Genomic DNA, 13,979 nt, shown 5'->3' with positions numbered 1-13,979 from the left:
ACATGCTGTAATACCTGCTGCAGGATTTCTTACACTAACATTCTGGAGCACTTAACAAGGTTTTAATCCTTTATGGAGGAAGTGGTTTTATCATTATTTTTAAGCAATTATTTTAGATTAGCCGTATCCATGGATACAGAGGCAGTTTTGGATCCCTGCATATTAATAAGCAGAACTTTAAAAATAAATCAGTGCCTTAGAGTCTAAACAGGTATGGTTTGTAATGCTGGCTATTAAGAATGGAAAGTAAAAATGAAAATAATGAAACAGGGATTGGTTCATCTTGCACTAGCACACATGCAGTATATTGGATTGCACAGGGCTTGTTGAGACAGGTTGGTTTGTGTAGTGTCTATAGCTAATTCTGCTTTATTGAGCAAGATAGCTATCTGTGGAATGCCAAAGGAACCATTATAGCTGGGGCTAGATAGGAGCCTTGGCTGTGGGGTTTAAAAAGCATTGGAAAGTTACTAGAAATGATGACCAGGTTTCTATGGCTACAGCCCAGTGTGCGTTGGTAGCCTTGGGTCAGTGCTACCCATTGGCTAGATTGTAGATTGTTGTTATACTATGCCACGATGGTAAGGCATGTCTCACAGAGCTGGTATACTGTGCCGTGATGGTAAGGCATGTCTCATAGAGCTGGTATACTGTGCCGTGATGGTAAGGCATGTCTCACAGAGCTGGTATACTGTGCCGTGATGGTAAGGCATGTCTCATAGAGCTGGTATACTGTGCTGTGATGGTAAGGCATGTCTCATAGAGCTGGTATACTGTGCTGTGATGGTAAGGCATGTCTCATAGAGCTGGTATACTGTGCTGTGATAGTAAGGCATGTCTCACAGAGCTGGTATACTGTGCTGTGATGGTAAGGCATGTCTCACAGAGCTGGTATACTGTGCTGTGATGGTAAGGCATGTCTCATAGAGCTGGTATACTGTGCTGTGATAGTAAGGCATGTCTCACAGAGCTGGTATACTGTGCTGTGATGGTAAGGCATGTCTCACAGAGCTGGTATACTGTGCCGTGATGGTAAGGCATGTCTCATAGAGCTGGTATACTATTCCACAATGGTAATTATGTCTTACAGAGCTAATATACTATGCCATGATGGTAATTATGTCTTACAGAGCTAATATACTATGCCATGATGGTAAGGCATGTCTTACAGAGCTGATATGCTTTTCCATGATGGTAATGTATGTCTCACCAGACTAATGTAATATTCCATGATGTTTAGGAAAGTCACACAAGACTAATTTAATTTTCCATGATATAAAATGTGTCACACAAGACTAGTATTCTGTTAAAAGGTGTGTCTCACTGAGCTAACACACTAACCCATTATGGTAAGGCATGTCTCACAGAGGGTGACAAAGCTTATTCTCACCCCTTACTTGACTTGGAAAGTGTGTAATGGAAACAAAACCAGATGACAGTTAACTATATTTTATGGCCAGGTAAAATTAGGAATCAAACTTGTTAGCCAGTCAGGGCCTATGTCTTGTTTATACACATAAAACAAACAGGCCCATCCCATTAAAATTAACCTCTTATACCTTCACCAAGGTTTTCAAACTCATCTGAAGTATAAACATAAGGTCTTTTCTTTCAATATATCCATTTATTAGCCACCTGTATCAATATGTTTTGTAAACATTGGATCACAACAATGGATACAGGCTGTTGGATTGAGGACTGCATCAGTGAGCCCAAAATGTTTGGGCAGATACTGGTCAGGTAAATCCATTGGAGGGCCCATACACAGACAGATAAGCTGCTGTATCAGTCTGAGATAAGTATGCACTTATCCCTTAATAATGAATAGAGCATGGGTGAGTTTTTAAAGTATTTAAAGTATTTTGCCCTAAACTCACAGTTTGATAAATCTGCCCCTAAGAGTTTGTATAACCCTGTGTTAACATTATTTTCAAGCCTTTTTATTTTAATCTTCCAGTCTGCCATTAAGAGCACTGCCACATTTAGGTGTCTCACTGCAAAACACATGATTTTAAAAAAAGAATAAATAAATAAATGATAAGGGTGTATATGTGAGTTAAGGTGCCCATACACTATTTCAGGCCAGATATCGGTCGGCCAGGCCGCTCTGTTCTGCCCATTCACGGGCCGATTAGCTGCCGAATCGGTCCAAGGGACCGATATCGGCAGCTATAGACGGCCCGTGTATGGGCACCTTTAGCAAATCACCTGACAAAAAAACTGAATAAAAAATATCACTTGGCAGGATTTTAGTTATTTCAGATTTTTTTCAAATGAAATGCAATTAGAGCAACCCTTTTAACCACATTTTCTAAAAGTGAACCCATATCTTCAGGCGATGTTCTAACTTTACTTAAAATATCACTGTCTGTGTCACACTGAAAGTTATTTCTAAGGTACTTTTTCCCTTTAATTAAAACAGACTATTACAGTAAGTCATTATGGGACATCATGTTGTCTCGGGGACCGTCTGCCAGCTGGCCTTCTTCCCACCCCTATTATGCTCTACACAGTGGCAAAGTAGACAACTAGACTAAACTTGTTAATAAAGTAAATAGAATGATGACATAATGATAAATTGTTAGATGACAGTATCCCTTTAAGGCAAGCCATAATTAGCTGCTGAATACATAGGGACAGACTCCTGTGCAGAAGACAAGACATGGACACATTGGTTTGTGATCACAATAGTGCCCTGTGTCCTACAGTTTGGTGTACAGAGTCTAGTGCAATGTTACAATGTGTTTTTGTAGCAACAGACAAAAATATACTCGTAAAGGGATCTGCCTAGTATTTATAAAGCCATGGGAGATCTGATATCTCACAATTCCGCAACGACTTCTGCTAATTGGAGTGATGTTTTCAAGAACGGTAAAAATCCTGCGACTCTGCAGTATGTTGCCTGTGGCCTCCGCCGAGCAGTGGGTTTTAATCCTTCCCTTTGTATACAGGTGGAAGTAATGTAATTGCTTCTCGATAAGGGCAAATATCCTTTGTAATCCGTGATTGAAAATATCTTTTCTTAATCCATCCGGCACTGGAAGTAAGTTTTATAGAGAAATATAATGTAAGCACTATGGAGATAAAAGAAATTACATGAGCATAGACACATAAATCTAATAAATGGCACATTTCTCTGTATGGATTAAGAAAAACGGATTTCTAATTCACAAGAAAGGGGATTTATTTGCCCTGTAAGTGCATTGATCTCTTTAAAATGAAACACAGAATTGTGAAGGTTACGTTAAACTGCCTATTGGCCTCTGTCTCAATACAAGGCTTTAGATGTAAAGTGTTTAATATGGGGAATATTATCCTATCAAGTGACATTCTGCAATGCTTATCAGTTACATATATTTTCCAGCTTCTTTCATATTTTCATATAAAGATTACTGTGCAAACATTGTACAGAACTCAGTACAGGGGTTTTCATTCTTACTAGAAGCGCTCTTACTGAAAACATATAAAAGAATGTAAATATATATATTTGCATTGCCCTTTTAAATCAGAGCAACATATTTTGAACCAATGTGGCAAGGGCTCAATTTCTGCCTTCCTTTTTGGAAGCAAGTTACAGTTTTTTGGAACCTGTTATCCAGAATGCTTGGGAGCTTTGTTGGGCTCAAGTACAAGGTTCTGTTTTATTATTTCAGAGAAAGAAGGAAATCATTTTTAAAAATTTAAATTATTTGATTAAAATGGAGTCTATTGGAGATGACCATTTTGTATAACGGGTTAACAGATCCCCTACCTGTATTTTTTCAGCCCTTTATGGAGCTGAGTCAGTCATTTAAACTAGTTACAGCAGAACCAAAGTTTAGCAACAACCGCTTGACTGGTCATGGAAGTCTTTAATCATTTCTATTATCCATATATTTTATAATTCCCGTAGAAAAGTTCCACAGCTAGAACTTTGAGGCATAGGACTCCAGCATGTTGCTGGTGGCTTACATACAAAAATCCACCAAGCCGGTAGCAGTTTGTTAATAAAAATGCAAAAAAAAGCAAAATTCTGAAGCTTTCCCCTGTTCCCTGTCACTAATTAGTTGATTAATTTAATAGTTAGTGCTTACTTGCTGATTCCAAAGACATTTCAATATATGGTTTAGCGTTCTTTATTCTGCAAAGCTAAGTTTTTTCCCCATGTGTCCTGATTAATAAGTGTGTTTGCTTCTATCTTTATTTCTTTGTTTTTCAAAATGAATGGAAAGTTGACGCACCCAGTTGTCTTTTATATGATCAGCAGTATAAGTCTCCTGCACTCCTCTAGAAATGATTGGCCTCTATTGATATTGGTGATCACAGATCAGATTCTAATTGAGATGGATTAGATAGGGAGCTTTTCTCTTAGTGACATGGTGATGCATTGCCTGGCTGGTGAAACAATAATAACTCATTTGTCAGCGAGTTTATGTGCATAAATAGTGCCTGACTCCAGCCAGAACAGGCATGGTGAAAAAAAAGCATATTTGCCCTCAAACATACCCTAATTGGCTGGGTAATCACTAGAATTAGACATATTATATTACTGATAGCCAAGTGAAATCATGGCAGCCTACAGTTTGCTATCATCAGACACTATACATATACTTTTATGGAATTTATAAATAATTTATTTGTACAGGTATAGGATCCATTATCTGGAAACCCATTATCCAGAAAGCTCCAAATTAAGGGAAGGCCATCTGCCATTAACTTAATCTTCATCAAATAATTCAAATTACTAATGCTTATCAGAGGGAAACAATCTTATTTGGTTTATTTAATGTTTAAAGCTGGCCACCGATATTCAAAGGAATGGCCACGTTAAATGATCTTTTAGTATACTTAAAGTATGGTGATCCAAATAATAGAAAGACCCTATTCAAATTTTTAAAAAGGAATTTCTTTTTCACTGTAATAATAAAACTGTCCCTTGTACTTGATCCTAACTAAGATATAATGAATACTTATTGGTGGCAAAACAATCTGTATGGATTTATTTAAGGTTTAAATTATTTTTTAGTATGGAGATCCAAATTACAGAGAGACCTCTTATCCAGAAAACTCCAGGTCCCCAGCATTCTAGATAACAGGTCCCATACTTGTCAAATTATAAAGCAAATGGCTGCCATTTATTCCTTTTCTCTTAATTCACTGGACATTCACTTGCTGTCAGTTACCAGATCTTAGGGACCAACTTACAATATACAGCCCCTTGGCTGGTACAGCATTTCTAGCTTATTAGGCTTTAGTTCTCCTTCAAACCAGAAATTTTTTGTTTTTTTCCAATTTGCAAAAAAAAAATGTATGTTAACCATATAAATCAGTGCTGTCCATTTTATTACGTGTAGTGGGTCAACTATTTCTCATATAGTATGTTGAATGGTTGGTTTAATGTAAAATAATGATGTCATACATTAAAGCATATGGAACGTATGAGCAGAATGGAGGTAATAAAAATCCTCTGGAGGGCCATATCTGGCCTGCGGGTCTCAAGTTGGGCAGTCCTGATATAAATGATTACAAATTAATATAAGTAGATTTATTTTGATCCAGGTATTGCAGTTAGGCGTTTAGTGATTATCACTTATCTAAAAGCCATTGCTGCAGATGGCCGCAAACACAATATATTTAGAGGACCTATTGCCTGAAAATTCTCTGTATTCTGATTTGCATTCTTTTCTTATTCAGCATACACAATTATGACTATTAATTCTCCACTTTTGTTGAGCATATTTCTTTTTCTTTCTAAAAGGAATTCGTGGTACATAACCCCCCCCCCCCCAGTGATTTATTTCTGAAGGCAGAACCCAATATGTAGGCAAATAATTTATAAAATGAAAAGGAGACAAGCAATTTGTGTTCTGTAAGTATTACACATGCCCCAACCTACTGAATACTTTCAGTGAAAATAAAATGATGTTTTTTATTTCATCCAATATATCTTGATGGTACAGCGCTCTTTATTTCAAGGGCACTGTTGTTCAGCAGCCGTACTCTATACCTTCCTCTTCTCTAGCATTGTGCAATGAAACTCAATACCGGTTTTATTTATTTCCCTGGATACCCTAATACCTTCCTTTTGCAGAAGAGTCTTTGAGACGTTCTCTCTTTTTTTTGTATCCACAGCAACATAAAATCCCTGCTGGAATAGCATTCTGCTAAAATCCAGGTGCCCTTTCCAAATTTATAAATGATACGGAACCACTGGCTTTGTCCTTAGGAACTGCAAAACTTCACATTCATGTGACTATAGTGGCTCCTAGTATCCTAATCATACATAAGCTCATTTAATAGTCTATACATTTGTTAACAATAGGTATAATAATAGTAAAGGGAGCAAATTTATATCCGTATATGATAATAAAGGAAATAAATTCATTTATGCTATGTGGCATATAGTACATGATTTAGAGTGTACAGCATTTCTCAGCACTGTAAGTAGTTTTTTCATTGCTTATATTGTGCCTCGGATACACTGGTACTGGTACAATACTGACCCGCTGCAAAGCTAGGGAATGTTTTATGATTGTCAGACTCCCTTTTAGGGCCCCATGCTTTCTGTGACACCTATAAAGAACCAAAACCACTTAGGTCACCAGATATATATAGCAGCTGAAGACACAGACAAAAAAAAAAAGTCAAAAATAGAAAAATGTTTTTGTCAGTGGTGTAACTATAAAGAAGCAGAGGGGTCCGGACCATGGGGGGCTTGTTACTTGTTAAGATTCAGCAATGTGAGATATTGTTGACTCAAAAGATAGAACTGTTCTGTAGCTGCTAAAAATAGATTTGTATTAGATTCATGCATTTTTAGAAGGTATTTATAAAGCACCAACATATTCCGCAGTGCTGTACTCTAAATGGGTAAATACATTGAACATGCAGATTTACATACAAATCAGCCAATAACAGATACAAGAGGTAAAGAGGACCCTGCTCAAAAGAGCTTAAACTCTAAAAATGGGACAATGCTGTAACATATGTTGAATTTATTAAGCTTATTGATACATATGTACACTTTTATTCTTCTTCTCTAGTCCTCACTTGAAGTTCAATAACATTACATTGATTTCATCCACTGGGCTTCCTGAGAATACACCAATTTCTACCCAGGAACATGGCTTTCTTTCTACCAGGTGAGTCTGACAGCAGTATATCGTTTTGTTCAGATGCTCAAAATAGGAATGTCAGTTACTAGGGCGCCACTTACCACAGCAATGAATTCATTTTGGGATTCAGAAAGCTAAGCAAGAAAAAGTACAAATAACAATAAAAATATTTTGTCTGTGACTTTAATAACCAGATAGCATTTTCTGTTTCAAGCTGGTAAGATGCAGAATAGAGAGGTTAAAAAAAAGTGTAATTGAAAATAAAAGAATGAAGACCATCTGAAAGGTTGCTAAGCATACCCCAAGTCTACGATAAACTAGAAGCTGAAATTCTCCTTCAACTGAATAATTTGAATGATTTATTTATGTAGGTTCTACATTTTACCAGTGCAGTTACCAGTATCAAATGCCTGTAGTTTGCAACAGACTGCTAAAGGTGGAAAAATAGACTGCTACAGATTAGAAAATGAATGCAAACATCTGATTGGTTGCTATGAATTGCTGACCTGTTGCTAGTACTTACCTTGGCAAATCTGCTCAAAATATAAAATATATATTAAAAAACATAAATAATTCTTATAGTAGAAGGGAGCATTTATTTTCCCAAAAACATTATCTGCTTTCACAGTAATAAAAATATGTCATGGCCAGCATTTCTTAGCACCACAATTATTGAGTATATTGAGTGTCACCCATATTTATAGTCAGCAGAGGAGGAAGCAGTGGCATGTGGTCTGGGTTGGATGGGGTTTGGTCCGGTCGGAAAAGGGGCATGAACAAAAAAAGTCACCCAGGTAACCTGCTAATAACAAATGCCTTGTGAAAAAGTGCCCTTTATTTTTTCCTTTTAACATACTTGCCATTTGCAGCTAAGGACCCTGCTGCCTGGCTACACTGTTTGCTCACTATTACAGACCTCAGAAGCCATGTTCCATTATCTTGCACTGATCTAAAGAAACTGAAACAAGCTGTGTGCACGTTTGGGTTAATGGATCGCAATGATTAGACTGTCTCTGTGCTACTGAAACAGCAGCTCTAGTTTTATAGCCACAGGGACACTTAGGGCTGTGACAGACGGGGAGATTAGTCACGGGCGACTAATTTACCCAAAATGCCATCCTAACAGCTAGAATGTAAATCGCCAGTGGGATGGCATACGCGGCGCCAAAATCGCCAAAGTTTCCTCTCAAGGCAACTTCTGCAATTTCAGCAAATTGCCACGCTGCATATGCCATCCCACCGGTGATTTACATTCTAGTGGTGACTAATCTCCCCGTCTGTCACTGCCCTAAGAATTAGTTGCATGTCTCTGCCAATAATTCCCAAAGTGAGGGTTAGGGCCTCTCATTTTTGGGTTTAAGGCAGTGCTATATATGCACAAGGCTAAATGCCATGGATGAAATGAAGAAGCAATATAAATGTAAGCCTTTCTGAGATCAGGCACTTCGGGCATCTGCACAGGTTAAATGAAAGGAGGAAGTAGGGAAATGTTTGATTATCGGGGAGCAGTAACTATAATAGAATTTGTTGCACAGTAAACTGTACAAAACGGGTTACTTGTTAAAACATACATTTAATACTGTGCACGGCCTTAAAACATATGTGGTAAGTAAAAGTGTTTAAAGGTAAATATTAAAAAAAATGTCAGATAGGACAGTTTAGGGTTCATTTACAAATCTTGCGAGCAACAAACAAACATGCATGATTGCAACTTTTGTATTATATTACAGGTATCTGTTATCCCGAAAGCTCCACATTACACAAAGGCCATTTCTCATAGAGTTTATTTTAAACAAATAACTTTATTTTCTTTTTCCCTGTATTAATAAAACAGTACCTGTACTTGATCCCAACTAAGATATAATTACCCTTATTGGAGGCAAAACAATCCTATTGGGTTTATTTAATGGTTAAATTATTTTTTAGTAGACTTAGGGGCAGATTCCTCAAAATGTGAGTTTCGAGCTTAACATATAAAAACTCACTTTCTATTTATTCCTGTGGGATTTTTAGGAGCGTATTTATCAAATGATGAGTTTTAACATTCACCCATAATAAATAAGCTTCTAAAAATCTCATAGGAGTGAATAGAAATTGGGTGAGTTTTTCTGTATAATCTCTAAACTCACATTTTGGTAAATCTGACCCTTAAGGTATGGAAATTGAAATTACGGAAATACTCCTTATCCCAAGCATTCTGGATAACAGGTCCCATACCTGTATTAGCCAACTTGCATATTTTGTCTTAATAGGTAAAATAAAAATATCATGCATAACAAAGCCTCTAGAGAAACATTGCCTCCAGCGGCCAATTTATTATTATTATTATTGCTGGGATTTACCATACAAGTTTTTCTCAGTAAAGGATACACTTAATGGTATAGATGCAGTTGTGATCCTACTGGATTTGTGATAGTATGTCTGCAAATTTGATCACTGGGTGATCCTCTGCCAACACCTAGGGGTAGATTCATCAAAGTACGAGTTTGAATCCCAAAATGGGTAAAATTTGGATTAGATAAGATAATTTCTGATGAACGGAAATTCCACGAAAATGCTTACGAAAAAAACGTAATAGTCACAATAATATCGTATTGGCGATCCAAAAGTCAATTTTCGTAGCTGAACGATCGTAAATGGCGGGAAAACCTTTCTGACTTTGATCCTTCTGTGCATGTTTTTGGAAGCCCCCCATAGGACTCAATGGCACTTCAACCTGGCCAAAGGAAAGTCATGATAACGAAGCTTTAATGATTCCGAAACTTTGCGACAAATACAAACTGTTGCGACAAATACGATTTTGTTGTGTAAAATTTGTCACAAAGTACGTAAAAGTCGCACAAAATAACTAATTTTTTTTGTATTCGGAAGCAATCGTTCTTTGAGAAATGTGCCCCCCAGTGATGGGGGCAACACAACCCTTCCCTTTCTTATCTGATCCAGCATCCAGCAGCATGAGTTGAATGTTTGCAAACATCACTTTGTCCATCCTCCATTCGATCATCCAACAGCTGATCCCATTGGACAACGGTGGCCGGATTACAGCAGCTTGAATATACTTTTTGTTTTTGCTCAGTAATAAAAACTTCTTTAAGGGCTCTGGCACACGGGGAGATTAGTCGCCCGCGGCAAAACCCCCTGTTCGTGGGCAACTAATCTCCCCGAGTTGCCTACCCCTGCCATCCCACCGGCGAACATGTAAGTCGCCGGCGGGATGGCAGACGCGGCGGCGCGATTTCGCGCAAATCCTGAAATCGCCCCGCTGCGTCTGCCATCCCGCCGGCGACTTACATGTTCGCCGGTGGGATGGCAGGGGTAGGCAACTCGGGGAGATTAGTCGCGACTAATCTCCCCGTGTGCCAGAGCCCTAAAATGAAGTGTATTCACTTTAACCATGAGTATTCTTTCTCTAGCCTTCTTCTTTTATATGCATCTTTTAATAAGCCAATAATATCCCAAAAAGCCATAGATGATTTTGTTATATTTTATTTCATATATCACATATTTTCACAGCCACAAGGAAGCAAACAACTAAAGGCGCAGATATTTCATCATTCACGTTCGTTTTTTTCCCCAAGTAACAACTTTTTAGCAATTACAAGCATTAGTTAACACGCCTGTCAACGGCTTGGGCAATATCATTTCTCTGTGATATAGAAGAATGAATGGTGACAGCTGGAACCATTTCTGGCCAGGTTCTCAGTAGGGATATATCCCAATGCTGGTAAACATAGTCTGATTTCAGATATGACAGTTGAGCAACAGAGTGCTTCATTATGAATAATCTGCCGCCATAGGCCTTTGGAAAGCTCCCTGCAAGACAACAGACTAAACCACTAGAGGCCTTCCACCAACTAACCAGATGTCTAATTAATGCCTGCTGTCAGCTGCTAAAATGTCACTTATGGGCTTTCTGTCTCTCTCTCGCAGCCACAGCTATAACGATAAAGATTATGCACTGATGTCACTTCGATCCTGGGTTAATGTTGTGGTTGGTAAAATGAGTGGCATAGACAGGGCTGCCAAGTTTGTCATAGTTGCCAATGGCAGAAAAGTGCCATATGACCATCTCATTCTTTGTACTGGGCAACAATACCAGGTAAGATCATTTTTAAAAAATTGAATTTAAATGTTGTTCATTATGTTGTTAACTGACTTTTGTTGAAAAGCATTGTTTTCGTAGTTTCCAGCTGATTGAACCTAGTAATCTTATTTGGAACACACTTTTTTACCTCTTGGGCTTCTCAACACTGCATGTCCTTGCAAAGTTTGCCCATCACAGATGCACCCAGTCCCATGGGCCGAGCTGGCAAAGCTCTATGCAAATAATTCTGTGCCAGCGTTGATAGCTAGCAAATAAAGTTGCATTTTACAGGAAGTTGAGCGGGTTGTTCAGTGTTTAACTGAGGAAAAGAGTATTTCATAGAGGGAAACAGTATACTTACTAGTAAAATATGTCTTTCATCCACATTTGCCTAAAAGATCACTTTTATTTTACTACAGTATATATTTTTTATCTGTGCTATGCCTCAGCAGTTAGTAAATAGCATGCTTCAGGGCACACTATTAAAAAAAAAGGCTAATTAAAAAAAGTATAATTTAAAAAATAAGGTAAATATAATGTAGATATAATTACATGGGCCCCAGGAACATTGTATAGGTTAGAGGCTTAATCATATGGGTTCACTGAACCTTGGGCCAGTTGGGCCACTTGAGCTACTTAACGCCCTATCCTTTAACTAGGAGCAGTAACCTGGGGTTACCAGCCAATTTAGCACTGTTTTATCTGCTGACCCCCTTGCAAGAGAGAACTGAAAATAACATGGACCCCTACTGTTCAATAGGACTATTTCCCTTTTGATGTGGAGCTAGTAGTAAGGATCCAGCTGTAAAGAAGAGAACCCAAATGTTTGTTTTAGTGCTAAATTAGATCTCCTGTTTGCTTGGTTGGGGTATAGGTTTGTAAGAGTGTAAGTACTGAGTTAATTAATAGACCTGTAAAACAGTACATTTTTGCTCACATTACTTATAGCAATAGTTATAGGCTTTATTTGCCCCAAAAATACAAATGTGAGGCTAATGTGGGAAATAGGAGTTGAAACTGCATTTGTTCATACACCTTCCTGTCATTGGCTTTAAAGGAGAAGGAAAGGTTAGTAAAGAGTTAATCCCAAGCTGCAGGCATACCTTCAGTTCTCTCAATAGTGCCCTTAAGTCTCCCCATATTTCTCCTGTTCAGATGATCAGAAAACGCTGATAATGCTGAGCTCTGTAAAGAAAATCCCATAATGCCTCGCTCTTGCACCAAGACCAAGACCCCTGTACATGCTCAGTTTGTAACACTATGGGGAAGCTTTCTGCTGATTGGCTCAGATCACACATTCCTAAGGGGGGGAGGGAGTTCTTTGCATTATTGAGGGAGGGGGAGCAGGAGAGAGGAGAGAGCTGCGTGTCTCTGGCACAGGAAAACAAAGAGTCTAGAAATCCTGTGTTTCTTTTAAAAGAGAACTCAATGCAGTGCTTATGGCTATAATTACATAGACCTTTCTGATAAAGCTTATTTAGTTTTTACCTTTCTTTCTCCTTTAAACGGCCCATTATGATCAAAGCCTAGAATAAAGTTGCCTATATAACCCTAAGCTAAAGACCCAGCTAATTAATTTTATTAAGGTAAATATGTCTTGCATAATTAAGACTGCAAGAGTCCTACTAAGCCCCATCACATGACAGACAACATTCACATTCTGGCTGCAGAGTGGCTGGTAGCCCCAGATTTAAAATGACAGCTTTTATAATGGCATATTAATTTTATCCCCAGATGATAATATTCCTCTATAATATTTTATCATTGTTTATCACATGTTAAGAAATGATGTACTAGGTAAATACTATAACTGATGTGGCCTTGTGCACCACCATAACATTATGTGTACATGCACCAGGGGAATTGACCAGACCTGGGGCATTGTGGGGACTGCCTGAAGTACAATAAAAAATGATTAAAAAATGCTATGCTTTATCAACATGACCTTTTGTCATTGTTTACAAGGGACAGAAATGATAAAGTATAGATTTGCTTTATGTATCTAGCTAATGTCAAAGTCTTTTCGTGGATAAGAGGCACACAAGTATTTTTTTTACTCTCATTAAACTGAATACCAATTTTACTACCGAAGGCTAGAGGTCTGTGTGTAGTCAAGAGATGAAGCCTTCGGCCAATATAACATAATGAGACTTACACTGCTGCTGTTTTACACTTAAAGTGCACAGTAAATGGAAGTTAGCAGGTCATCAATTTCCATGCTGACAGCTGGGAGCTAGAACTCAGGGATCAACTACACACTCATTGAATAACTGATTGATTCTACACTGTTGAAGAATCCAAATTTCCTGTTATTGATAAAATAGCTTGTGGCACACAGTTTGGCCATTTAATTCTGAGGTAATACTTTTTTATAAGGCAAATAATATTTTTTGTATAAAAAAAGAAAATTAATTTTAAGCAACTTTCCAATACATGTTAAAGGACGTGTAAACCCATTTTCCTACCATGTATATAAGTGGGCACATCTCCCCCACCCAACCACACCATTTTCCCTGCATATATCTCCTCCATTTGCCAGCACCATCGCATTTTTCTAAAACAAATAGCAGCTTTCACCCAGAGGCTATTTTTCCCCTCACATATCTTTAGTGAGATTTATATCTGCCCTGTAAAGTTCATCCAATGAAGAATGAGCTCCGTAATGGTAAAACTGAGGTCAGGATAGGAGGTTAGGTAAAAAACATGTTTCTCCAGCAGAGTGCACAGCTAGAGCAGAGTTTCTACAGAAACCAGCAGTGCAATCTCTTCACTGGCTGCTTTACTGGAGGGTAGTTGAGTAG

The 13,979-nt window shown here is 38.0% G+C and overlaps 1 protein-coding gene across 3 annotated transcripts in view; it reads left to right on the top strand.

The window, feature by feature from the left end:
• Window positions 1-13,979, top strand: part of cfap61 (cilia and flagella associated protein 61) — a 142,063-nt gene that overhangs the window by 70,916 nt on the left and 57,168 nt on the right. For all 3 annotated transcript variants that reach the window (NM_001079044.1, XM_031901802.1, XM_031901803.1), the window contains 2 exon segments: window positions 7,023-7,121; window positions 11,025-11,193. In NM_001079044.1, the coding sequence (NP_001072512.1) occupies window positions 7,023-7,121; window positions 11,025-11,193 (268 nt within the window).

Source organism: Xenopus tropicalis, chromosome 5, assembly GCF_000004195.4.
Source record: "Xenopus tropicalis strain Nigerian chromosome 5, UCB_Xtro_10.0, whole genome shotgun sequence".
In the NCBI taxonomy this organism is placed as follows: domain Eukaryota; kingdom Metazoa; phylum Chordata; class Amphibia; order Anura; family Pipidae; genus Xenopus; species Xenopus tropicalis.
Note: the sequence above shows the minus strand (reverse complement) of the source record. Positions and strands in the feature narration are given on the sequence as shown.